The 24692-nt window shown below is 44.4% G+C and overlaps 1 protein-coding gene across 1 annotated transcript in view; it reads left to right on the forward strand.

Moving 5' to 3' along the window:
- The window catches only part of Col4a4 (collagen type IV alpha 4 chain), a 125117-nt gene extending 100932 nt beyond the window's left edge, over positions 1 to 24185 (forward strand). The window contains exons 38-48 of the mRNA XM_028789422.1: positions 4840 to 4911; positions 6086 to 6214; positions 6306 to 6419; positions 7858 to 8013; positions 10382 to 10489; positions 11476 to 11484; positions 13540 to 13665; positions 20335 to 20451; positions 21305 to 21493; positions 23084 to 23370; positions 23745 to 24185. Of these exons, the coding sequence (XP_028645255.1) occupies positions 4840 to 4911; positions 6086 to 6214; positions 6306 to 6419; positions 7858 to 8013; positions 10382 to 10489; positions 11476 to 11484; positions 13540 to 13665; positions 20335 to 20451; positions 21305 to 21493; positions 23084 to 23370; positions 23745 to 24008 (1571 nt within the window). The 3' untranslated portion in view covers positions 24009 to 24185. The remainder of the gene's footprint in view (positions 1 to 4839; positions 4912 to 6085; positions 6215 to 6305; positions 6420 to 7857; positions 8014 to 10381; positions 10490 to 11475; positions 11485 to 13539; positions 13666 to 20334; positions 20452 to 21304; positions 21494 to 23083; positions 23371 to 23744) is intronic.
- Positions 24186 to 24692: the final 507 nt, after the last annotated feature.

The following is a 24692-nucleotide window of genomic DNA, read 5'->3' on the forward strand; positions in this document are numbered from 1 at the left end:
ATCAAAGTACTTCTTCTTGGAAGAGTTAGAAACCACTTCTGGAATTAAACATTTTATTGTTTTGAAAAATCCAAATTTTTCCTTTCTCATCCCTTCTGCTTTTCACATCCCAGCTTTCCAAGATTCCTAGCCTTTCAACAAGCCATGGGGCAGTGCGCATTCCTCAGAGCGAAGCTGAAGGAGGGGGAACTCTTCCCCTGGAAGTTTCCAACACACTGGAGCACTTACTGGCAGCTAAATAACCTGACGGGAGTTATTAGGACAAATGATCTCTTGATACTTTCTCCGTCTCCGCTGACATTTGTAGTAATGTGAAAACCAGGCAACCCATGATGAATTTAAAGTCTCACACAACACGTTGATACTGTTGTCCTGAGATTTTTCTCTGCTGGTTGTGGACATTTCCTGCCTCTGGCAACCCCTCAGCTCTCCTGGCCTCCTCCTCTTTGACTTCAACATTCTTCCAGTCTGGAAAGACTTGGGAGGAATCCAAAAGAAAACATCTGACATTGTTAAGGGCTTTCTCTTCCCAGCCTTCCAATTCCACACAACAGGGAACATTTCCGAGTGCCTGCAGGTGGTTGTAATATACTCTTCCTTTCCCTTTGAACAATTATCAAATAGCCCCATGATGACATTGTTTTTTTTTTTAAAAAAAAAAACCCTCATAGACATGAACTATATCCATAATAATATCACTTTAAAAGTAATTGCTAATTGCCTCCTAATTTGCACTGAAATAGTAAGTTTCTTGAGAGGTATTGGAAGGGAACAGATCAAAGGGCATTTCACATTTCACTCACTAGACACTCCCCTGCTGCAATGCTCCTTTGCTACCACTGGGGGACGCTGTTTCACTGCACATGGCACAACAAACGTCCAGCCAACCGTCAAAACAAAACAAAACAAGACAGTGGGATACAGTCTTAAAACTCAAAACATCCCAGGATAAATCCATTGTTGCAGTTTATCATGCCGATGTAAAAATGAAGCTCGATCCAGCAGAAACACTTTGAACTGAGAAGCTAAATATTTGAAGTATGTTCCTAGTAAGGTAGGGGAACCAACTTTCTTGTTTGAACAGTCCAGCTGTCTGAACTCAGATGTGTTTGCTCTGCTCATACAGACCGGATGGAGTTTTGAGTCCTGCTTCGGTCTGGTCAGAATTAAACTTTAACTTAGACAGATGCTACAAGTGGCTTGTTTGCTTGCTTTATGCCTCCGAGTATATGTACCCTCTAAGAGGAAAGCACCCCACTTCTAGTTGTACCTCCACACAAGATGAGAATGACAGAAACCTACTGAGAATCACCTGCTGTGTGACAGTCTATTGTGGATGGGGTATCTGGGCCAGTGGCGAGTGAAATTGTTCACTTTTGTGCTTGTGGAGGGGTAAGTGTGGGCACACATGTTCATGTGTGTGTGCTTGCGTCTGTGGGCCTGTGGGTGTGTGCAGAGGTCAGAGGTCAATGTTAGCTCTCTTTCCGAATTGCTTTCCACCGTGTTTCCGTTTTGTTTTTTGAAATAGGATCTTTCTCTCTCAGTTGATGTTCTTCTTCCTTGGTGATTCTAGTTTCTGTTTTTAGTTTGACAAAAAAAAAAAAAAAAACCTAAGCGGACACTTACTGAACTTGGAGCTCCCTGATTGCACTAGAGTAGCTGGGGTTACATATATGCACCAAACTTTTTAAAGATGTGAATGCTGGAGAAATCGCAACTCAGGCCCTCATCCTTGAGGGGAGCACTTCACTGTCGGAAACATCTTCCCAGCCCCGCTAGTTTACTTTTGAAAGGTGCTTGGAAATGTCTTTTATGAGGAAGGAGATGCCTTCTGTCACAGAGCTCTGACAATCAGAACAGTGTTCCCCCCAGTTGCTGTAACTAAATTATTCTCCTGTCTCCTACCCCAGCACTTAGCACGCTGGATGTCTCTTTGTCTTGTCAGGTCAGGGATTATGTCTTTCTTGCTTCCCATTGTCTCTTCAGAGCCTGTCATGGGATACACTCCTGGGGGGGGGGTGGAGCTGTATGCATTGGGAAGTCATATTTATCTTTTCAATAGGCACTTGTATAGTTGCTAAGAAAAAAAATGTTTCTAGCTTAACTCTTATTTTTGAATCATTTCTTGATAAGAGTTCTCAAGGGTTTTTCAACCTTAGCCTATAGCTGTGAAGATTTCACTTCTCCATTGACTGTAACGTCAGGATGGCCAGCTGCCTCGTTGTGCATGGGGCTCTCTTAGGATGTGGAAGTCCTAGCACTAATGGTTCCAGTCAGTCAGGGACTCGTTGGTCACCCTATTAAAATGTAAAGCCTACCAGTGTCCTGAGTGTACAGAGTAGCATTTTTCTGGCTTTAGAACAAAACCATAACCTGAGGGTGGGAAATCTGTCACCAAGAGTGGGCTGCCTGACACAGAATGAAGACACAGTGTGCTAGGGTGGAGGTTAGAGTCACTGACCAGAGGAAGAACAAGCACACTGGCCCCTGAGTGCAGCCGGGTGCAGCCTTAAATGGTGGTTGTTAAACAGAAGGACTATCAGAGAGGTGAATAAAAATTCCTCATTACCCAGGAATGTGCTTTGTTAGCCTAATTGCCCTTCATCTGTACTGTATATATTTTATGCATGAACAACTTCCTGATTTAGAGATGGGATTGATAAAAGCTTTCAGTAAAAGGGGGAAATTATACTTAAAACCCTGCCCAGATGTAGCTGCATTCAATTTAGAAAGATAACATTGGGTCACATAAGGGTCGGCCAGTTCAACAATGGCAAGGGGCTGGGCTGTGACAGCCCAGGATCTGGATGTGTTGATGTGACAATGGAGAGTTGGCAGAGGCTAGGGCAGCCCTCCTTTAGCCAAGTCCCCGAGCCATCAATCTTGGTGGCTAACACTGGAGATCAAAACACATAGAAACAGCAATGTGGTCTCGAAAAATTTATTATCATTTTAGATAGATTGCAATAAATATCCAGATTTGGCAGATGAGGAAGGTCATTGTGTTCTTTTGGTGCAAATTTGAAATACTGCCTCACAAACTAGGAAAGAGGATTGGAAAATAAACCAAGCCAGGACTGTGAAAAGTGGTTAGAAAATACAAGATTTAGGGAAAATAAGAATGTACCCCCACCCCTCTTTTTCAGTGCAAGAAAATATGGCTCATTTGAATGGATTTAAATTTGAGATCTTAAAAGGAGAATAACAGTTGTCTATTTCAAGTACTGATGATAAACAGATTGGAACCAGTAACTATGCCGTCCTCCAATATGGACTTTCCATGTGAACCTGCCTTACAAAAAGCAATTAGCACTCAGGTTATTTCCCCATAGGTGGATGTCTCTAACTTCTCTGAATCACACTTACTCCATAAATGTATTAGAGAAAAATGAGGCATGGAAACAGAAGCTATAATGCATTCTTTAGTTTTCTCCCCATCTTTCCAATCCTTGAGGTCCTTTCTTCATTCTCTATAATTCACTACTTGAGTCAGCAAGCGTTTGTTCAAAGCTTACAAGGCATAGGAACTGTGTTCAGTGTATGGATAGAAAGACTAGTAAGGCCTGGTCCTGTTCTCTGATTCCTCTTGATCCAGGGAGGCAGCTGCCCAAAGACATAATTGTTGTACAACCTGATATAGGCAATCTATCCAGGGAGACCTACGGAGGCCTTGTGGGCACCTCAGGAACCACTTTCTTTGTGTTTGGTCACATAAGATGAGTATGTTGTCACTGAGTGCTAATCTGAGTCCTTGATGGGCTGTGTGGAGAAGAGCTTAGTTCCGTGTGGGAAAGGAAAGCTATTAGGAGTGTAGGGGGGCGGTCCAACAATGAACTTGGAAGGTCATTGAGTTTGGCCAAAGACTTCAATAAGCTTCCTTCCTAGAATCACACAGTGGGACAACAAGACACGTGGAACCATATGTGGCTGGGCTCTGCACCCACAAGGGACTCTGATACTTGTTACCTGCCTGTTTCCCTGCTCTCTGCTTCCTCACTTCTGTTCCTCTCAACTTCGTGCTGGCCTCATTTGAAAAAGTTAAGCGCGACCCAGCATCTACTGATGGAAAGCCCCAGGGAACAATTTGCATGAGATGTGTTTGATGGCAACGAAAGTAAAGCCAGGCTGGAGCTTGGAGAACTCTAGAATGCCTTTGGTTAGTCCAATCCCACGTGTACTGATGTCAGTGGAGGCATAAGGTCTGGTTTCCAGAGCCTGGGTTGGAATTCAGAGATCACCAGAAAGTTGGTTAGTTTGCTGGTAAGAAGGTATCAAGGGCTGTTCTGAAAGAACCAGCTGCAGAGGAATAGCTACAGCTGAGGACCCACACATCTGGTTTTCAGCAGTGCGTGCTTAACAGCACATGGTAGTCCATACACCACAGCAGGAATCAGCTTGTTGTTTTGCTTCGTTACCATGACTACATCTGGAAGGAGTTAGGACCAGTACACCCTGGATGGCAAGGGGGAGATTCAAACGGGGAAGCAGAAAGCATTGGATTTACCGTCCTCCAACCTCTATCCTGGTCTAAAGAGATTTTATCGTCATCAAATCAAAGGTCACTTCCTGCATGCAAATGTGGCAACTCTAGACTCTCTTCCATCATGAGAGAGTTACAAATCAAGTTAAGTCTTCTTGTCAGAACATCTTCACCATATGAATGTGCCAAAAATCTCTCAGGCTGGGTTCTGGCCCCTAGGGGTGACCTCTAGGCAGGGTTACCTGTCAACCTTCCCCACTTCGACTCATTCTCCCGTGGCCTAGACATGGGATGGTAGCCAGAATAGGAACCAATAGCTGGTCTAACCTTTGGGACACAGAACGTGTGTTGTGTTTCAGGACCTCCTGGGTCTCCTGGTCTGAATGGCTTGCATGGTCTGAAGGGTGAGAAAGGAGCAAAAGGCAACTCAGGTAAGACAGATTCATTGGTGATCAAGCTTTGATCAATGAATTGAGGATGAAGCAGAACCTTTTCCTGGTGTTTCTTAACATCCTGAGACCTGCGAGTGAATCCAAAGGAATAGCACAGGGTAGAGATGATGGTAGAGCTAGTTCTAGTTCTGTGGATGATTTATTTTAAGTATACCAATAGCTTTTCCTGACCAAGAAAATCTAATTAGCAGTGCTGGCATTCTTGTACCATGACTGTCAAAAAAAATTACTTGAATTATTTCCCGTTAGTTTTTTTTCTTAAAGATCTCTATTATTTTCAATTATGTGTGCCTGTGTGTGAGTAGGTGCATGTAAGCACAGGTGCCGGACGAGGCCAGAGGCATTGGCTCCTCCTTGCGGCTGGAGCTACAGGCCTTATTTCTGAGTGGCAAACACGGCTGCTGTGATTCAGACTTGGGTCTTCTGGAAGAGGGGCAAGTGCTCTTAACCGCTGAACTATCTCTCCAGCCCCAAACCTGCCATTATTTTTGATATCACAGATGGATTAATTTTCAACTATTATATTTTTAGCTTGTTCCATTAAAAAAATGTCTGCTGTATTATTGTCTCATTTAAATAACCTACAGTCAGACATAGTAGCCAAACCCAAATTGTAAATTAGAATAGCTATTAGAAAAGGGATTTTACAGCTAGGTGTGATGCTACTGTCGGAGAGAGGTGGGATCTTTATGGATTTTGGATGTTCAAAGAGTAACTTAGGTCACCTAAAATTTGTTTGGTGGTTCTTTCAATGAGTCTGATTAAATATGTAAGTGACCCTTCCAAGAAACCAAAGATAGTCTCTCCCTATTCAGTGGGAAGCTCCAGAGTACAGAGTTCTAACGGTAGACTCGATCCACTCAGATCTAAGCAATCTCTTCACAGTTTTTAATGATCATCTACTTTGTTTTTGGCTTGGTGAAACTGTCTTGCACAGTCCTAAAAGAAGCCAAACTTGCGGTTGGTCGTTATGATGTCATTCATTAAAAATGGGGACTCAAGGAATAGAGAGCATCATCAGAGCCAGAGTTTGCTCTCTGCAGAACCAGCCACCCTCTCTGACACACCCCTGCTGGGGGCTTGGTCCTTTTAGGTTCTGAGACAGCTATAAACAAGGATTAGATACAACGTTGATGCTATTTTTCTCATTAAGGTTTGTTCGAAATGGGTCCACCTGGGCCAATTGGAGTGCCTGGGCTAAAAGGAGAGAAAGGTGATCCTGGGAGCCCAGGGATTTCTCCCCCAGGCCTTCCAGGAGAAAAGGGCCTCCCAGGACCCCCAGGTAAGAAGCAGCAGGCTTTGATATTTCCTCAAGAACTAGTTAAAACATTTTAGATGTGGCAGGGCTAACATATGAACACGTGTTTCCACAGGGAGACCAGGACCACCTGGTCCTGCAGGTGCCCCAGGAAGAGCTGCTAAAGGTGACATTCCTGACCCAGGTCCACCTGGAGACTGGGGACCTCCTGGCCCCGATGGCCCAAGAGGTATGATGGCATTGTGACTGAGGATGACAGTGGTCTCTTCCTTAGAAACTACCAGCTAGGTCTGGCTATAGGGTCTCACAGAGAAGCCCCAGGGCAGCTCTACCAACTTGGAAGATGGATAAGTGAGATGCTTCCGGGTGGGCAGTATAGGTAGCAGTATCTTTCAGGACCAGGAAGAAAAGAGTACATCCCCCTCACTCTTCAATGTCAACTGCACCAGAGTCCTGCTGTCCAGGGTCCAACAGAGGTGGAACAAGCATTTCTGATCACCAGATAGATGCTGCCTGTCACAAGTGCCCACTAGGAAAGAGCTGTATTCTTGTTGCCTAGCACCTTGTCCACTGTCCCAGAGGGGCAGGACCCATGCCTGTGATGTACACTGAAAGTCTGCACATGGGCTGCCAGCAGTGCGTGGTGCCTCTCTCACCACCTCACATGGATGGATTCCCGTGGGGCAGGATTTTGGAAATTATAAAGAGCTGTTTAGAAGAAAGTGATGGTCGACTAGGTTGATCTAAGGGTCAGGAGGAGAGCGTGGCTTACTGACAGCTGGATTCTCCCTTGCTGAGAGCCACTGGGCACACTCACAGTGCCTCATACAGCTCTTATGTGGAGACGTGCCTATGTCTTTTCTTTACTTACTTTAATATGGGTGAGATTGTATATTGAAAATAAAAGCAATAAAAATTGTGCTAGGAAGTATAGACGTTAAGTGAGGATAGAGTTAAGGTCAGCTCACGCCTGTGTATAGATATTTGTTTTAAAATAAGATTATAATTTGGAGGGCACATTCCTTTCTTATTAGCTACATTTTCTTAAAATTTTACTCATCGCTACCCACCCGTTTATCCATCTAAACTTCAACCCACGTACCCATCCATTCATGTAACCATATATTTATCCACCCACGTATTTATCTATCCACCCAACCATCTGCTCACTCACCCAAGCACCCATCCACTCACCCATACACACACGCACACACCCATCTATCCATCCATTTAACCACCCATCCACTCAACCTCCCCCCACCCATACATCTACTCATTCATTCATCCACCCACCCACTTATTCATCTATCTGCCCAACCACTCATCCATGTATCCATGTATCCATCCATCCATCCATCCATCCATCCATCCATCCATCCATCCATCCACCCAACCTGCTAAAACAATGAGATTATTGAAACCATTAGCTGATACTTCTCAAATGGTTCAGAAGGAAATGGTCTAGTATAAATCTAGTTTAATAGTTCCTAACTTAACTTTTCTCAGCTTGGACCCTGTAGCTTCTTAGAGAAAGAAATATAGTGATTTGCACACAAGGGATATAGAGAATCACTATATTTCTTTCCCTAAGAAGCCCTCAAACCACCAATATTCACCATTGTCTTTGACTGAAAGCCTCACTGTCTTTTGCCTCCTCTCTGTGTCAGGAGTACCTGGGCCTCCAGGTTCCCCTGGGAATGTTGACCTTCTGAAAGGGGATCCAGGTGATGGTGGTTTGCCAGGACCACCTGGCTCTCAAGGCCCACCAGGCCCTCCAGGGTGTCAGGGTCCCCCAGGATGTGATGGCAAAGATGGCCAGAAAGGTATGAATGTTGGTATGTTTTTCTGTGGTACATGTAGACTTTCCTTACCTAAGATCTGGGGTACTATCTTCCTTCCAAATGCCGTCTCTATTTCTTGTGGAAATGATGATGTAATTTCTAAAATGTCCTAGCTTCCTCTAAAAAGTCCCCAGGTTTGAATTAAAATTGAAAGAAGGGCACACAGGGGCTGGACCTGGTCGTGTACCCTGAGTTTGATGTCCAGTGTGTCATAGACGGGGTGGCAGTGTTCTCTTGTAATCCCAGCACCTGAGAGGTAGCACCAGGAGGATCTGCAGCCCATGCTAATTGTTGACCATAGAGTGAGTTTGAGGCTACCCTGGGGTGCATGAGAGCCGTGTTAAATTAATCACTAAGCTGGAAAAGAAAAAGAATGAATTTTATGCACCAGAACGGAGCAAGAGAAGTATAAGGAGTCTTGCACAAGTGAATTAAAAGTGCAGAAGCCATATTTAAGAAGTGAAACTAGCCAGGTGTGGTGGGTCCTATGTATAATCCTAACATATGAGAATTGCCATGAGTCCAAGACCAGCAGGGACTGCAAAGCACATTCCAGGACTGCCTGAGTTATAGAGCAGGAGCATGACTCAAAAATGCCCAAAACCATAAACAAGGGCTGGAGAGATGGCTCAGTGATTAAGAGCACTGACTGCCCTTCCAGAAGTCCTGAGTTCAATTTCCAGCAACCACATGGTGGCTCACAACTATCTGTAATGGGATCCGATGTACTCTTCTAGTATGTGTCTGAAGACACCAACAGTGTACTCACATACATGAAATAAATAAATAAATAAATAAATAAATCTTTTTTAAAAAAGCCATAAACAAGTAGAATTAACCCTTGTACTTTATTCAAAAAAACGTGTTTAAATGTTACTGTTTTAAATAGATCAGGAGTATAAAATCACCAAGGAGAGATTGCAGTCCATTCTTCCGAACCCAGCGCCTCTCCCTAGTACCCGACACACCTTGCTTACCATTGAAACTCAGTGTGTGTTTTAGAATTATTACAGCCCAGCCCAGTGTGCTCATATGTAGTTGGGAAAGAACAGGTGCTTCCTGTAACATTTTTGTTGAAAAGAGACTAGTGAGTACTGTTTTTTCAACTTCCTTATTTTATAAGAAAGAGGTCTGGGTTTTAAAATCCCTCTCCAAAATTTCCAAAAGAAGCCCAGAAGTTAGCACCTTGCTTTACTTCTTTTTTTTTTTCCTTGTTTTTTTTTTTTTCTTGCTTTACTTCTGATCCCAGTAGGAGACTCAGCAAAAGATTAAGCAGAGGGGAAAACAAATGTAGCCTGAGGCTGCTCAGTAGGCACGGTACAAAGGCTTTCTGTGGGACTGCAAAGTGCAAGTCTGTGAACGGCATGCTGCAGCCACTCTATCTCTATAAAATCAGCTATAAAATCTCTATAAAATCTATAAAAGCAGCTGTGATGCTGTAACTTACATCGGCACGCCTGTGGGCTTCTGGTCATTGAATATCAGAATCAGCCAGATGTGCCATCAAAAGCAGAAAGGAAGTCGAGACATCTGAAGTATGTATGTTTACCTGAATGTAAGCTTCAGAGCCGGGGAAATAGCAGGGCAGCTTAATCCTGATGACCTAGCCCGGGACAGAGGCAATGTTCGAAACTGTGGTAGGTGAGGATGCTGAGATGGGTCAGTGAAAGCTGTACAAGCCTGATGAACTCAGTCTCATCCCTGGAAATAGAGAACTGACTTTACCAAAGTGTTCTATGACCTCTGCACTTGCACTATAGCATGCACATGTACCCTTGTCTCACACACCCACCCCCCAACACTAGTAATAATTTTTAAAGATTAAAATATCAATGAAAGCACTACCTAGGCTTCCTGCTTTACTCGGTTCTAAGAGGCACACCAGCCAGCCCCATGGTTTCCTATAACAAGGGTAGGGAGTCTAAAGTCTACAAATGTGTATTGGGCATCTACTGGAGGGCAGAGGGTACCGTCTACATGGGCCAACAAGGGAAGAAGGATGTGGGTGGTGGTCTTGACTCTAAGATGCTGAAGATGGTGATGGGGGGGACCCCAAGTTCTACAGACATCTTACCCCCAGGTACCTACTACCTCTTCTTCCTTTCTAGTTTTAATCCTTTGCTGTCCCCAGAAAAGGTTCAGGATACAGGGCTTTGTATTTTCATATAGTTTTGGCTTTGTAGCCCTTCTCATTGACCATTGGAGCTCTTCAGCAGAGGGAGTTCTCAGCCTTCCAAAGGGAAGCAAAGCTCTTCCCTCACATTGGCTCTGCCCTGCTCTTCCTTGGAGCATAACCCAACCAGTTAGAGTCACTCTAACGTTCCCTTCTGTTCTCTCATCTTTCCTTTAGGACCAATGGGACTTCCAGGGCTTCCAGGGCCACCTGGTCTTCCTGGAGCACCTGGAGAGAAGGGATTACCTGGCCCTCCGGGCAGAAAAGGGCCAGTAGGTCCTCCAGGTAAGCTTATGGTGGTCATCAGCTCCAAAGGCATGTCCACACAGCCTCTCAGCAGTTACAGTGAGGGTCAGCCTTCAGAACTGCTGCATACAGATTGCCCCGTCAAATCTCAGGTCTGATAATGATCAGAACAAATACATTTAAGAATTAAGAGCTGATGTTGAATGTATTATTTATAAAGGAAGAAATATTTGTGTGTTTTTCACCCACAAGACAGAGGAAGATTAGATTACTGTTAGGATTGAATGTTTACATCTTGTCCCTGAATTTCCATAGCCATCTTGTCTAATTTCTGAAAAGTACATCAGTTACTTCGGGAAGGGGGGGGTCATTTGACCTAATAATTTAGCCAATTTCTTTTTAAACAGTAAGAATGAATCGGGAAAAGAAAGGACAAACAGACATATGTGTGTGAGTTTAGTGGAAGTCAAGTCTTTAAAATTCTCCAAACAGCAGCATAGGTATTCAGCAGCAATTCAGATTGTTTTGCAATGTTTGTGCCACCATAATCCAAAGGACAAACATTGCACACTACTTCATCAGGGGTCACAGTGCATTAGACAGAGGGTTGCTACTTGGATTCCTCTTACTTCCTTTCTGTGCTCATAACCTATCAAACATGACAGATGAATACAGAATTTTCAGGAGGCTTTAAGTGCCACAATTCCTATATGCAGTCAGTCAGGACACATGTACCATGGAAAATAAACTAAAATTGTCTGTTTCTCAAGAGACTTTCCTTTCCAGTCTTTGGGAAGGTAAGAACTCCATTAGTACAGAATCATAGCTGCTGCTGTCAATCACAAGGATGCAAACGCCTTATGTAAATACATTGTCACTCTGCTTGTCACCAATGGCCCTCACACTATTATTTATGTTCTCAGCCATTGCTTTCCCCTTTTGTCCTCACTCACAAATTTAAATTTTCTTTCCTCTTCGTGAAAAATGGTCGCCTGGTTTTGCATTTTGGCGTGGCATCTCTTCAGGCTGCAGAGGTAAGAGTTACTGAGAAATGGATAAAGAAAATTACCCTGAAAATAGACCCATATATTACTTTTAGGGATTTTAGAAGACATACTTCATCACTTTTCTTTCAGCTTCTACATTATTAAAGGATAAAGGAAAACAATAAAAACTTCAAAAATATCATGTCGTTTTAAATATTTATAATTTAAACCTAAAGTTGGATATCTCTGCCTTCTTTGTGTGATAAGTTGAAATTCATTTAAAGACAATATCACAATCTTTACCTTAAATCCAGCTAAAATGGGAGAGGTATTGCACCTCTGTAATACTAGCATTTGGCAGACTGAGGCAGGTAAGGCCGTTTGATAGAAATTGCCATGGGCTCTGTAGTTTAGTGAGATGCTACCTCAAAAAGCCAAAACAACTCAAACAAAGACTAAACCAGCTAAGTTCTCCCAACTTGCCCTCCTCTTGGAGAAGTCCAAGTTATCCTGGGAAAATAGGAGAGATCCCTATGCACCTCTCTCAGTAGCCTTGTGGCAAAGCCAAGTTTTACTTCAAGCTGGACTCTACTGTGAAAAGTTCCCTGGGTCTGTGTTGCTTATAGTTTTGTGCCATGTTTTATGAAAAGTTAAATTTCAAGCATGGACTTCAGGTCCATTCTGTAAAGGCACAGGAAGCATTGTGTGGGCTGATGCTTTGTGGTCATGACGACCATTTCCCAGATTCTCTTTCTCCTTCATTATTGCTATTTGAAATTATTATGCATATTTGCATGCACTTTGAGAAAACTGTAACTAACCAAATTGTGTGTTCTTAAACATTTCTTTCCTTAGAATATACGACACACATGAGTTCTTTGGCTGTGGATGTAGCTCAATGGTAGAGCGTATGAGTATGTCCTAGGCATCACACACATGCACATACACACACAGACTCAATGGGTGGGGTGCGGAGGACAGACACAGAGAGACAGAGACACAGAGAACTATAGAAACAGAGGGAGACACAGAGAGAGAGAGACAGAGAGAGGCAGTATGATAGAAACTACGGAATCAGAGCCTTCTAGATTATAATCTGGACTCTGCAGTGTTTGGGCTATGTAATTGTAAATATAGAACTTATCCTTGGGGTTTTCTTACCTCTGTTAGTTTGAAAACATAGCACATGGTATGGTTGTCTGGCGAATGGAGTGATAAAGCCCTTCACACAGGTCCTGGCACACTCAAGGCTTTCAATATCTCTTGGCTGTTCTCAGTGCTGGCTCAGTGGTTTTTATGGCCTCTGTGGGATGTTTCAGAGCGACTGACTGAAGCCTTTGGAAGCAGACTGTCTTGATGTAAATACAGCAGTATTTTAAGAGTGTCGGCCCCTCTGTGTGGTGGTTCTCAAAGTCAGATTGACTGGTCAACTCTACCCACCTCACTTGGGAACGTTCTAGAAATGCACATGTCAATCCTACTTCAGACCTGATTCAGAAACTGTTTTCTAACCAATTGGCTGAGGAGTCTAATGTGCTGGAATCAGAACTCAGCTCTGTAGGGGTGCTTTCTCAGCTCTGGCAGACTCTGGAACTCCTGAAGGATTAAAATCATCCCAAGCTTCAGGAAAAATCGCTGCATGAGAATCTCTGGCCATCTTGAATTATGTAGGGGTAACTGGTCCTAGGCAAACCCACCTGGCTTCAGTATAATGAGGAACACTCTAAGCTTTAGAGACCCTGGATTCCTCTGGAGTGACAATTGCGGCTAGCCCCCTAGTAAAAAATGGCACAAAGGTTGAAAATCCCTTGAAGGTCACCAAAGTATTGTTATGTCAGCCAAGAGTCAGTAATCTCTATTTCTGCTTTTGCTGGCCATCCATCCCTCGTTCCAGCCATCATTCAGTCTTTAATCCACAAAGGCTTTCTAGAAGATTAGTGTCTGTCCCTGCAGGGAGCAAGACAAGTTCCCACTGTTGTGGAACTTACACTGGACGGTTGAAGATTCTTGTTAAAATTTTAGCACTGTGTCAGGAATCCATCCTTTACCAGAGAGTGTAGAAGGAGCTGTGAACCCATTACACAGTGGTGATTCCAATCACAGGTGAACCTGGGCCTCCTGCAGATATGGATCCCTGTCCTCGAATCCCAGGACTTCCTGGAGTGCCAGGCCCCAGAGGACCAGAAGGAGCTATGGGGGACCCTGGACAGAGAGGTCTGCCTGGACGAGGTATGAGCTTCTCTGAGTTCACTGTCAAAATGAAAATCTAGATGTTTTATGACGTTGTTCTTCAAGAGGAATCTAAATAGCTCACGATAGCAAATCTGTGAAAACTTCCTTCTTCCTTTATGTGTGTATGTGCATGTGTGCACCTGTGTATGTGTGTGTGTGTGCATGTGTGCACCTGTGTATGTGTGTGTGTGTATGTGTAAACACAAACGGAACTGGACTCTAGATCCAATTCCTTTTTTTTAGATTAATTTTTTTATTGGATATTTTATTTACATTTCAGATGTTATCCCCTTTCCCTATTTCCCCCCCCCAACCATAAACCCCTTATACCATTCCCCTTCCTCCTGCTTCTATGAGGATGTCCCCCCTCCCAGCCACCCACTACCTCCTCCCCACCCTCAAATTCACCCACACTGGGACATCCAGTCCTCACAGGACCAAGGACTTCCTCTCTCACCTATGCCTGACAAGGCCATCTTCCCCTACATATGTAGCTGGAGCCATGGGTCCCTCCCTATGTGCTCCCAGGCTGGTGGTTTAGACTCTGGGAGCTCTGGTTGGTTGGTATTGTTTCTCTCCCCATGGGACCACAAATCCCTTCAGCTCCTTCAGTCTTCTCTCTAACTCCTCCATTGAGAACCACATGGTCAGATCAATGGTTAGCTGCGAGAATCCGCCTCTGGCATCTGAATATGTCAGGCTCTGGCAGACCTTTAAGGAGACAGCTATATTAGGCTCCTGTCAGCATGCACTTCTTGGCATCCACATCACTGTCTGCCTTTGGTGACCATACCCATAACCCCTAAGAAATGGTAGCAGTCATTGAAAGTCTCCCCATGGGAAAAAAAAACCACTCAGGACCAGATGGTTTTAGTTCAGAATTCTTTAGACCTTAAGGAAGACCTAATACCAATTCTCTTCAAACTATTCCAAAACATAGAAACAGAAGGAACACTACCCAGTTCATTCTATGAAGTCACAATTATGCTCATACCTAAACCTCACAAAGATCCAATAAAGAAAGAGAACTTCAGATCAATCTCCCTTATGAACATTGATGCAAAAATACTCAATAAAATTCTCACAAACCAAATCCAAGAACACATCAAAACAATCATTCATCATGATCAAGTAGGCTTTATCCCAGGAATGCAGGGATGGTTCAGTAATGAAAATCCATCAACATAATCCACTATATAAACAAACCCAAAGGGGGGGAAAACACATGATAATCTCACTAGATGCTGAGAAAGCATTTGACAAAATTCAACATCCCTTCATGATAAGAGTCCTGGAAAGATCAGGAATTCAAGGCCCATACCTAAACATAGTAAAACCAATTCCTTTCTATTCTTCTGTTGAACTCCCATTGAAATCTTTTAGATTTGGCCAGCTTATGAATGGTGAGCTTGGCAACCATAGCACAGCAGGGTAGGTGCCCTGCTCTCATAACTGCTGGCTTGGTTTTGAACAACAGCAACAACAACAACAACAAAAATAAAAAAATAAAAAGTCAACCAACCATGCAAACAAGAACAACGGAATTGGGAGCCAGAGGAGCAGAAACAGCTTGACAGAGAGAAAAGGACAGGAGCCTCTCAGAAGATGGAGAAGGAAAACAGACTGTTTCTACAGGTTGGCAATGGTGGCATTGCTCCTGGAACTGAGCTGATGAGCTCAGTCATTGTCAGGGTGGGAGGACCGTTGTTAGCACACAAACCAAACTGTCCTGGCAAAAAAGTATTCCGCATGGAGTTTTTCTTCTTCTTGCACATCCTGCCCATACTGGGTAATTTATGCTGAGCTAGGGAGCCCTGGGCATCTGGAAAGCACAAACCTCTTCAGACCAGTCACAGGCAGTGGTTTTGAGCTCGGCATCTGTGTTGAGAGCCAGAAGGAAGGCTCAGGGCTGGCGCCTTCCTATTTCCTCCACTGCCTGGCTGTGACACGGTTCTTTTCAGTGCAGTGCCAAAGGCTGTGGAAGTGGAATGGAATTTTGTATTACTTGTTTTCTTACTGCTCTCGAGACCAGAGCAGTCTAGGAGTGGGCTTCTCATTGCTCACTGTTGGATCTCCACAGGGTTCTGGGTCATGGGAGGTGTCTGCTAAATACTTAATGGAGGGATACATGGTGCCCTGAGTGTGCAGGGCAGAGCAGCCTTTCTCAGCCTAGTGCTGCTGACTTGGGGGCCAGGTAATCTGCTCTGTGAAGGGCCACTCACTGTGGGAGGTTGAGTAGTGTCCCTGGTCTATCCCAGTGTTGAATATTAGATGCCTAACCTTTGTGACAGCCAAGAATGCTTCCACATGTTATTAAACGTCCCCCTGGAAAACAGAAACAACTAAGGCTGAGAATTGTTTGTGGAAGGAGAGGAGGTTATTGGAAGTCTAAGGAAAAGTTTAAAGCAGACACACACACACACACACACACACACACACACACACACACACACCCCAAATCCAAAACCTTATTGTAGGGCTAGGGAGATGTTAGTTACTAAATGTCTGTCCTTCCTTCCCCCCAACCTCTCTCCTTCCATCTCTCCCCTCCCTTCCTTTTTTCCTTCCTTCCTCTTCCTTTCTCTCTTTTCCTCTTTTCCTCTTTCTTTCTTCTTTCTCTCTCCCTCTCTCTTTCTTTTTCTTTCTTTCCTCTCTCTTCATTTCTGTTATTGTATGTATGTATGTATGTATGTATGTATGTATGTATGTATGTATGTTTTTTTGAGGTAGGGTTTCTTTGAGTAGCCCTGGCTGTCCTGGAATTTGCTTTGTAGACCAGGCTGGTCTCGAACTCACAGAGACTCCTGTGTCTGGCTCCCAGGGCATGTGTCACCAACTGGCTTGGTAAAGCATTCTCTGCATAAGCATAGGGAGTTGAGTTGCATCTCCTAAACCTATGTAAAAGAGCTGAGCGCAGCAGCCAGTGTTCCTGGAATCCCAGTGCTGGGAATCAGACCCAGTTAGGAGCCCTGGGACTTGCTAGACAGTCAGTCTCTAAAAAGCTTCGTGTTCCATTAGAGACCCTGACTGGAAGGAAGGTGATTGTCAGGGAAGACTCCAACTTCTGGTCTCTACATGAACACGTACTCATGTACAATGATACACATAAGCAGGTGAACACACACACACACACACACACATCAAAACAATAACAACAACAACAACAACACAAATAACAAACTTATTAGAGGTGTTTAAACAAGAGAGAGAAACAAAGAAAGTAAGCAGAGCTTAAAAAGGCACAGCCGGCTGTGTGTCCGTCCACCCTTACTTCTGCACATTTTTAAAGAGTCTGTCCTAACACCCTGTTTTTGCAGAGTGCTGGTCCTATCATGCCGTCAGTTCTGTGTCGTTACATATTTCCCGACAGTATTGTCTGTGGCGACTGCAGAGTATTGCGTTACTTGATTGTGTCATAACTCATTTAACCACCACTTTCATGAATTATTTATCGACTGTTTTGGTGCCAGCACTCTGCAAGAAATAAAATGAATCCAGCAAGGGCCTGCACTTGGAGCAGCAGGCCAAGGAAAAGTGAAGGTCCTGACAACAGTCCTGAAGTCCTGAAGGTTAGCAGGGGCAACTGAACTTACCCGGAGATAGGAGAGCGCCTGGGATTTCAGAATCCCTCCTTCTACCCCTCCTCCCCTGAGAGCTTTTAAAAATATATATTGCCGGTCCCAGCTTAGACTTTCTGGCTTCTCAAGTGTGGACTGGACTGTGAGGTTCATTTTTTTTTTTTTTTTAAAGAGTTCTGGGTGTTGCTGCCGTTCTAGGACCACCTTAAATGCATTTAAGGTGGTCTTACTTTTTCACTCTGATAAGCAACTCTTAAAGCACGTCTGCCTGGGTGATGAGCAATTCATACTTAAGCATCCATGATTATATTATATCAGAGGGAGATATGACGGCTAGGAAGGGACACTCTGAAACTTGATTGCCATGTACTCTGCTTGGGCTCTCTGTCTCCTGATTTTGAGACTTATAAGTTAACTGCCATTGGTGACATATCAAAGCGACAGAATGAGCAGTAAATCTGTTTCCTATAGTTATTGCAGGTATTGGCTCCTTAATATGAGTTCCGTGGGCACCGTTTATGGTGTTCAGAGTTGGCAGGAAGAGGCTGGAGAGATTACTCAGTGGTTAAGTGTTTGCTGCTAAGAGACAGAGGCAGATTTCTGAATTTGAAGCCAGCATGGTCTACAGAGCAAGGTCCAGGGCAGAAAGGGCCACACAGAGAAACACTGTCTCAAAAGTAAATAAACAAGCAAGCACTCAAGCAAACAAACAAACAAACACAAACAAAGAGAGTTATGAGGACCAGAGTTCATATCCCAGCACCCATATTGGGCAGCTCAAAAACACCTGTAACTCCATCTTTGAGGTATTCATCTTGAGGGATTCATACGCATGTGCACACACACACACACACACACACACACACACACACACAGGAGTGAAGACTTTAAATAAAATTAGTTTCTAGAAAAAAAAACAAATAGGCAGGGTTTTCAAAATATACCACCAAGTTTATTGCCAGAATGAGCAGTAAACTTCAAAATCTAGAGTAGTAGTTATCAAAATGTATTCTCCAATACCAGCAGCATCAGCACTACATGGGAATTTGCCCAAAATGTGGATTTTTCAGGACCTGGGCCAGCCCATGGGGGCAGATGCTGATTCGAGGCCAACTTTGAAGCTGCCATTCTGGACTCTTCAACAGCAGCACTGCTTGTGAATTGCTTTGGCATGCTGGCAGAGGAAGCCTGGGGCCTAGGGCACTCTAGGCTAGTTACTAGAGCAAGAGTACAAAACCCAGGGAGACCCCACACTGGAGTAGCAGAGGGAAATGCTCTAAAAGGAAGGAGTTTAGAGCCATACAGGGTAGGAAGTGACGTCGCCTCCTGCCTTTGATATTGCTAGCTTGCCAAGCCCAGGCCCTTCAGCCTTCTTCAGGGCAGGGCTGATGCCTGATGGGACAGGATTTGGACAGTATCTTTAGTCAGACCCTTTGTTTTCTAGGTTCTTCGCTGTCAACAGCAAAGTGATCCCACCTCCCATGTCCTTTGGCTGAAGGGTTGGTCTCAAGCTATGTGTCTGTTTGCTCTGGCTGTCATAGCAAACGAACAGAGCGAGAGCTATACAAATACCTCATCCCTTGGCTCTGGAGGGCAAGTCTCAGAGGGTTTGGTTTCTTTTGAAAGTCCTTTGCACATGGCAGCCCTCTCTCTTTCCCTATAGAGATCCCAGCCAGATTGGGTTTGCCCGCTCTAAGGACCTCGAGATGATTTGAACATAACTTTAAAGACATTATTGCCAAATACAGACATTCTAAGTTACGGGGGGTTAGGAATTCAATATGAATTTGAAAGAAGGGTGGTACACATCAGCCCGTGATATGCTTATTCAAGGAAGGACTTTAACAAGTAGCATCTAGAAACATGGAGAGGGCTAATAAGTCAGATCAATGGGTCTAATGGCATAGACAGCCACATACATGATAGACATGGGTGCTACCATGACCCCATAGAAACGCAGTTAAGGAACTGGGAGGAAGAAAAAGGATGCCAAGCAGTTAAAATACCCTGCAAGCCTAGTGTGGCTGTGCCAAGATCCACAGGGATGTATCTGAAGCTTGTCAAGAGCTGGGGCAGGGGGCTGATGGACACTACCTCTGCCCTCGCTACCAGGTTAGTTCATGTGTGCTCTCCATGCCTGCTGAAGTCTCTCTCCCTCCTGGAGTAAGTGCAGACGGGGCCATACATGGCTGCTATAAAGACTCAGTTGATAACTCATGTGAAGTGGTTACCTTGAAACCAGTCCATCATAAACCCTTGATAACAATCCATTCCTGGAAACCAAATCCTAAGCTGGCAGTGGTGTCATACACCTTTTAGTCCCAGCACTAGAGAGGCAGAGGCAGGTGGAGCTCTGAGGTCAAGGCCAGCCTGGTCTGAAGAGCAAGTTCGAGGACAGCCAGGGGTACACAGAGAGACCACATCTTAAAAAAAAAAAAAAAAAAAAAAAAAAAAAACAACCCAAAGCCCCAAACCCAAAACCTAAAAACCAAACCAAACCAAACCAAAAAAACCCAACCAAATGCTACCAACAAAATGTATCCTAATAAATGTAACGCATTCCTCCACTCCTCTGTCCAGATTTTTAAAACATCATCATAGAAGAATATTTGAACATAAAAGTGTTACATGTTCAATGTTTTCTAAAAGCAAAAAAAAAAAAAACCCAAAAAAACTAAAACCAAAACCAAAGCCAAACCAAACCAAACCAAACCAAAAGCCAACCAACCAACCAACCAACCAACCAACCAACTAACCAACCAACCAACCAACCAACCAACCAACCAACCAACCAACCAAACTATAATGAAGAAATTGGGGTAACCTCCTTCCCAACACCTCCCTGGTCTAGAGCTACAGATATGACTTAATCCTTTACTAGGCTATGTCATAATTTAGTCAATTTGTTGTACCTTTCAGGACCTCTATTGCCCCAGTGGCTTGGTGGAGGTCATTAGCCAATGCTGCCATTCCTGGGTAGACCAAATGAGTAGATCCAATGCCATCAAAGCGGGGAGGAGGCTCCAAGTCAGCTTATGGGATGCACAGGCTGTAGTTAACACCACCATGACAATGAACTTTCCTGCAGGGTGCAAAGGAGAGGCTGGCCTGGATGGCAGAAGGGGCCAGGAGGGGATCCCTGGAACTCCAGGGCCTCTGGGACGTAAAGGTGACACTGGAGAGGCAGGCTGTCCTGGAGCACCAGGTAAAAGTTCCCTTTCTTCTCTTTCCTCCACCACTGCAGTCTTTGCTGTCAGCAGTGTCTAATGTGGACGTACGTACTGCTTTACCTCAAATACCAGCTCTGCAAGTATTGGGAGGGCTTTTCATGGTTCCTACCTTTTGCCAATAAATCTCAATCACCCAGGAGGTGTTTTTATCCTTAATAACTGTAGGGAGGGGCCTCTAAGACACCCCTTCTTCATATAGAGGTGAAAATCTTGGACTGCTTTGAACCTCTCTGATGAGCATATTTGCATTGACCCTGCATACTTCCTTCCATGTGCTTAACGTGTATACATGTGTGCACATGTATGAGTATGGTGGCTCTTCTGCACTTGCTCTCCACCTGGTTATTCATCCAAGGTTTCTTACTGAGTGTCGAGTTTGCCAGCTGGCTAGGCTGCCTCAGCAAGGAGCTCCAAGTATGCTTCCATCTCCATCCCGCCAACACTGGGTTCTGGGTGTAGTGGGCTTTGATGGGGTTCCTGGGGATCTGGACTCCTTGTTTTACCAAAGGTGATACCAACCCTATGCGGTCACTGTATGCTGCATCTTTTAGGGAAAATGACAAGGGGTGGAGACTACATGTTTAATTCAGAAGCGATTAAAAATATATATTTTCAGTTCTCAGTTGAATGATCAGCCTTGCAGAAGCGCAAAGGCTTTTGCTGGAGGAGTTGTTTTTATGTACTGTCAACAGACTAGGGGGGCAGACTTGAGGGGCAGGCTATGTCCTGTTCTCCTTTCTTTCCTGACATTGAGCATTATGCTAAAACAGAGATACTCAAAAATACGTATTAAATGTGGGCTTTTAAAATCGTCTTTCTTTTCTCTAGGCCCTCCTGGTCCAACTGGTGATCCTGGGCCCAAGGGGTTTGGTCCTGGATACCTCAGCGGCTTCCTCCTGGTTCTCCACAGTCAGACAGATCAAGAACCGGCCTGCCCTGTGGGTATGCCTCGGCTTTGGACAGGGTACAGCTTGTTATACATGGAAGGACAGGAGAAGGCGCATAATCAAGATCTTGGTATGGATAGCCCAAGAATAAGCTGTCATGTGCTGTGGCTCAGAGAATAAAACCTAGGAGTTAACTGTACAGATTCATCAAGTTAAGCACTAATCTTCCATAGCTTTACAAAAAAAAAAAAAAATGCCTGCCATGTGAATTCTCATGATCTTGTTAGATGCCACACAGGCTAATTCTGGAGACTGGTTATTATCTGCCTATTTATTACTGTTTTGTTGTTGTTGTTGTTGTTGATGTTGTGGTGTTTTTGTTTTTTGTTTTTGGTGTTTGTTAGTTCTGTTTAAGACAGTTTCACTATGTAGTCCTGGCTGACTTGGAACTGTGTAGACCAGGCTGGCCTCAAACTCACAGAAACCTACCGATCTCTGCTTCCTAAGGGCTGAAATTAAAGGCATGGGACACCACAAGCATGACCCTTTATCGTACTCTTCTTCAATGAGATAGATGTAACTTTGCTATAGAATGTGACTTTTAATGCTACTAAATGTAAATTATTTAACTGGGCATGTTGAGCTCCCATGTTTACGTACAGATTGGTAGAAGGCAGTTCTTGCTGGGTTATGCTATAGCACTGGCAAGCACCGACTCAGCTCTCAGCCCTGTTCTGTTTTATTTGGGGATCACAAGACTTTAAGCATCAACCCTCTGTGTTCCTTCTCATCTTTCAACAGCAGATATGTAAGCTACAGGACTCAATGTCAAGCCTTATGATGACAGTGGCAGGGATGGTAGATACAGGAAGTATGTCAGTTGACAGCTAGGTGGGTCTTACTGCCTTCACCAGACTAGTCCCTTGCTCGTAAGATGATGACAATACGGCAGGCTCATGAGTGACAGATGTTCAGATGCCCATCTTTATTTTCCTCTTGGTACTGCCACCACACTGCCTTCTTTGGATGCCTAGATTCTTTCAGGATGGGCATCCAGGATGAGGGTTGGGGGAAGGAGGAATGTTTATGTTGAACCTGCTTTCTCTCCCCCTCTAATATCAGGCACTTTTATTGCCATGATTGGGCTGGAACACCTATCTAAAAGTTCTGTAGACCTCTAGGTAATATTGAAGCCCCTTAACAAAGCCCACATCCTGTGGTCTGAACTATCTCCAGATTCCAGGAGATGAAGTCACACTGATGCATTCGCCCTGGCTCCCACAAGCCACCACTGAGCTCTAAGCTGATGCTCTGTGCCTCTGGCTCTCTCCATCTCAGCATCTTCTTTGAGTGGTCACCACCATCTCCAATCCTGGGTCCATCATTTTCATCTTGACTATCCATCCCAGCTTAGAATAAAGTCCAATCATTTTTATGGGAGCTTTGGGCAACCCTCACCTCTCATCCATAGCGCTTCTCTGTCTTGTCTGTGACCATCTGTTTGCTTGTTTGTATTGAGAAGACAAATGTATCTGTGCTCAGTCTCTAGCCCTGGGTTGTTGGGAGAGGGATGAATGATGGAAGCTCCATAGATCAGGGAGGTGGCCAAAGTGTCAGTTGGCTCAGGCATAGTTCTCCAAAGGTGTCTGTAATATGCCACACGTGGGAGTCTCTGGGTACTTGCACAAAATTGGCTGTTCATATACTTCTTCTCTCCAAGGTTTGGCAGGATCTTGTCTTCCTGTGTTTAGCACTCTGCCCTTTGCCTACTGCAACATCCACCAAGTGTGCCACTACGCCCAGAGAAATGACAGGTCCTACTGGCTGTCCAGTGCAGCTCCTCTTCCTATGATGCCACTCTCAGAGGAAGAGATCCGCCCTTACATCAGCCGCTGTGCAGTGTGTGAGGCCCCAGCCCAGGCAGTGGCTGTCCACAGTCAGGACCAATCCATTCCACCATGTCCACGGACATGGAAGAGCCTCTGGATCGGGTACTCATTTCTGATGGTAAGTTTCCTGCCCTTGTTATTCTTGTCTAGATAGCACTGTGTAGAAAGCAGAGGATCCGAGGTCATCCAAGCTGCTGCAGACTGGAGACTGCTGAGATTTAGGGCCATCATTATTGCTTTTATCTTTTCTCATCAGTTATTCTCTTGGTAAGTCTGGTAGAAGATGGATTTATTTCAGCCATCAGTGAAATTGGCTCCATTTCGTATGCACACAGGACACACTTCCTACCGCTCTTCAGCAGATTGTAAATTGTTCTTTATGGAGTGACTTAGGGAAGAATTTTAAAGTAGAGCCAGACCTGGGTATGCCACTGATTCTGTCCTGGTAGTTTGGAGTGGATGAGCCCTAATTCTTTATTCTTGTCTGGGTAGCACACTGGAGCTGGGGACCAAGGAGGCGGGCAGGCGCTGATGTCACCTGGCAGCTGCCTAGAGGACTTCAGAGCTGTACCATTCCTTGAATGCCAGGGCCGGCAGGGAACCTGTCACTTTTTTGCAAATGAGTACAGCTTCTGGCTGACCACCGTGAACCCAGACCTGCAGTTTGCCTCTAGCCCGTCACCGGACACCTTGAAAGAAGTTCAGGCCCAGCGCCGGAAAATCAGCAGGTGCCAGGTCTGCATGAAGCACAGCTAAAGAATTCAAAACATGCCAACAGGCATCAAGGCAGACATCACATGGAGGACAAGCTTCCCCAACTATCCTAGCAAATTCAGTGGTGCTCTCTCCAGACTCCTTCAGCCATGCCTTGTCTCAGCATGGTTATTCTAGGACTACTACTCCCCCTCTTCCTCCCCCTCCCCCTCCCCTCCCCCTCCCCCTCCCCCTCCTCCTCCTCCTCTTCCTTCCCCTCTTTACAGATCAAGCAAACATTGCACACAGTTGTTTGCCCCCACCCCACATTCTCCTTTTATTGAGATGATGGGAGAACAGGCTTTATTTGAACATTGTGTTAATTCCCAGAAAAGCAAGTGAATGACAAAAAAAACCAGCTTATAAACTTCATTCATTGGTCGATAGTCTCCAACAACTGAAGTCAATTATTCTGTAATCCATTGAGCTTCTGGCTAGATTTTACAGGAAAAAAACAAAACAAATCAAAACACAACACAATATAAATAGACCAACAAATGAAAGCGACGAAGTAGAGATTTTTCAGTGTTTCAAAATGATTCTCTCTATAATCTATTTTTTTTTAAGCTAGGCACTTCAAATAATTGTGAGAACATGGCCCAAAGAGGTTTTTAAAGAGGAAGAAGAAAAGAAAACCAACCTTTCTACACTGCCAGCATTAGCAGATCATTTCAAAGCAGAAATGGG

This window comes from Grammomys surdaster, unplaced genomic scaffold (assembly GCF_004785775.1).
Source record: "Grammomys surdaster isolate TR1022 unplaced genomic scaffold, NIH_TR_1.0 125833, whole genome shotgun sequence".
In the NCBI taxonomy this organism is placed as follows: Eukaryota; Metazoa; Chordata; class Mammalia; order Rodentia; family Muridae; genus Grammomys; species Grammomys surdaster.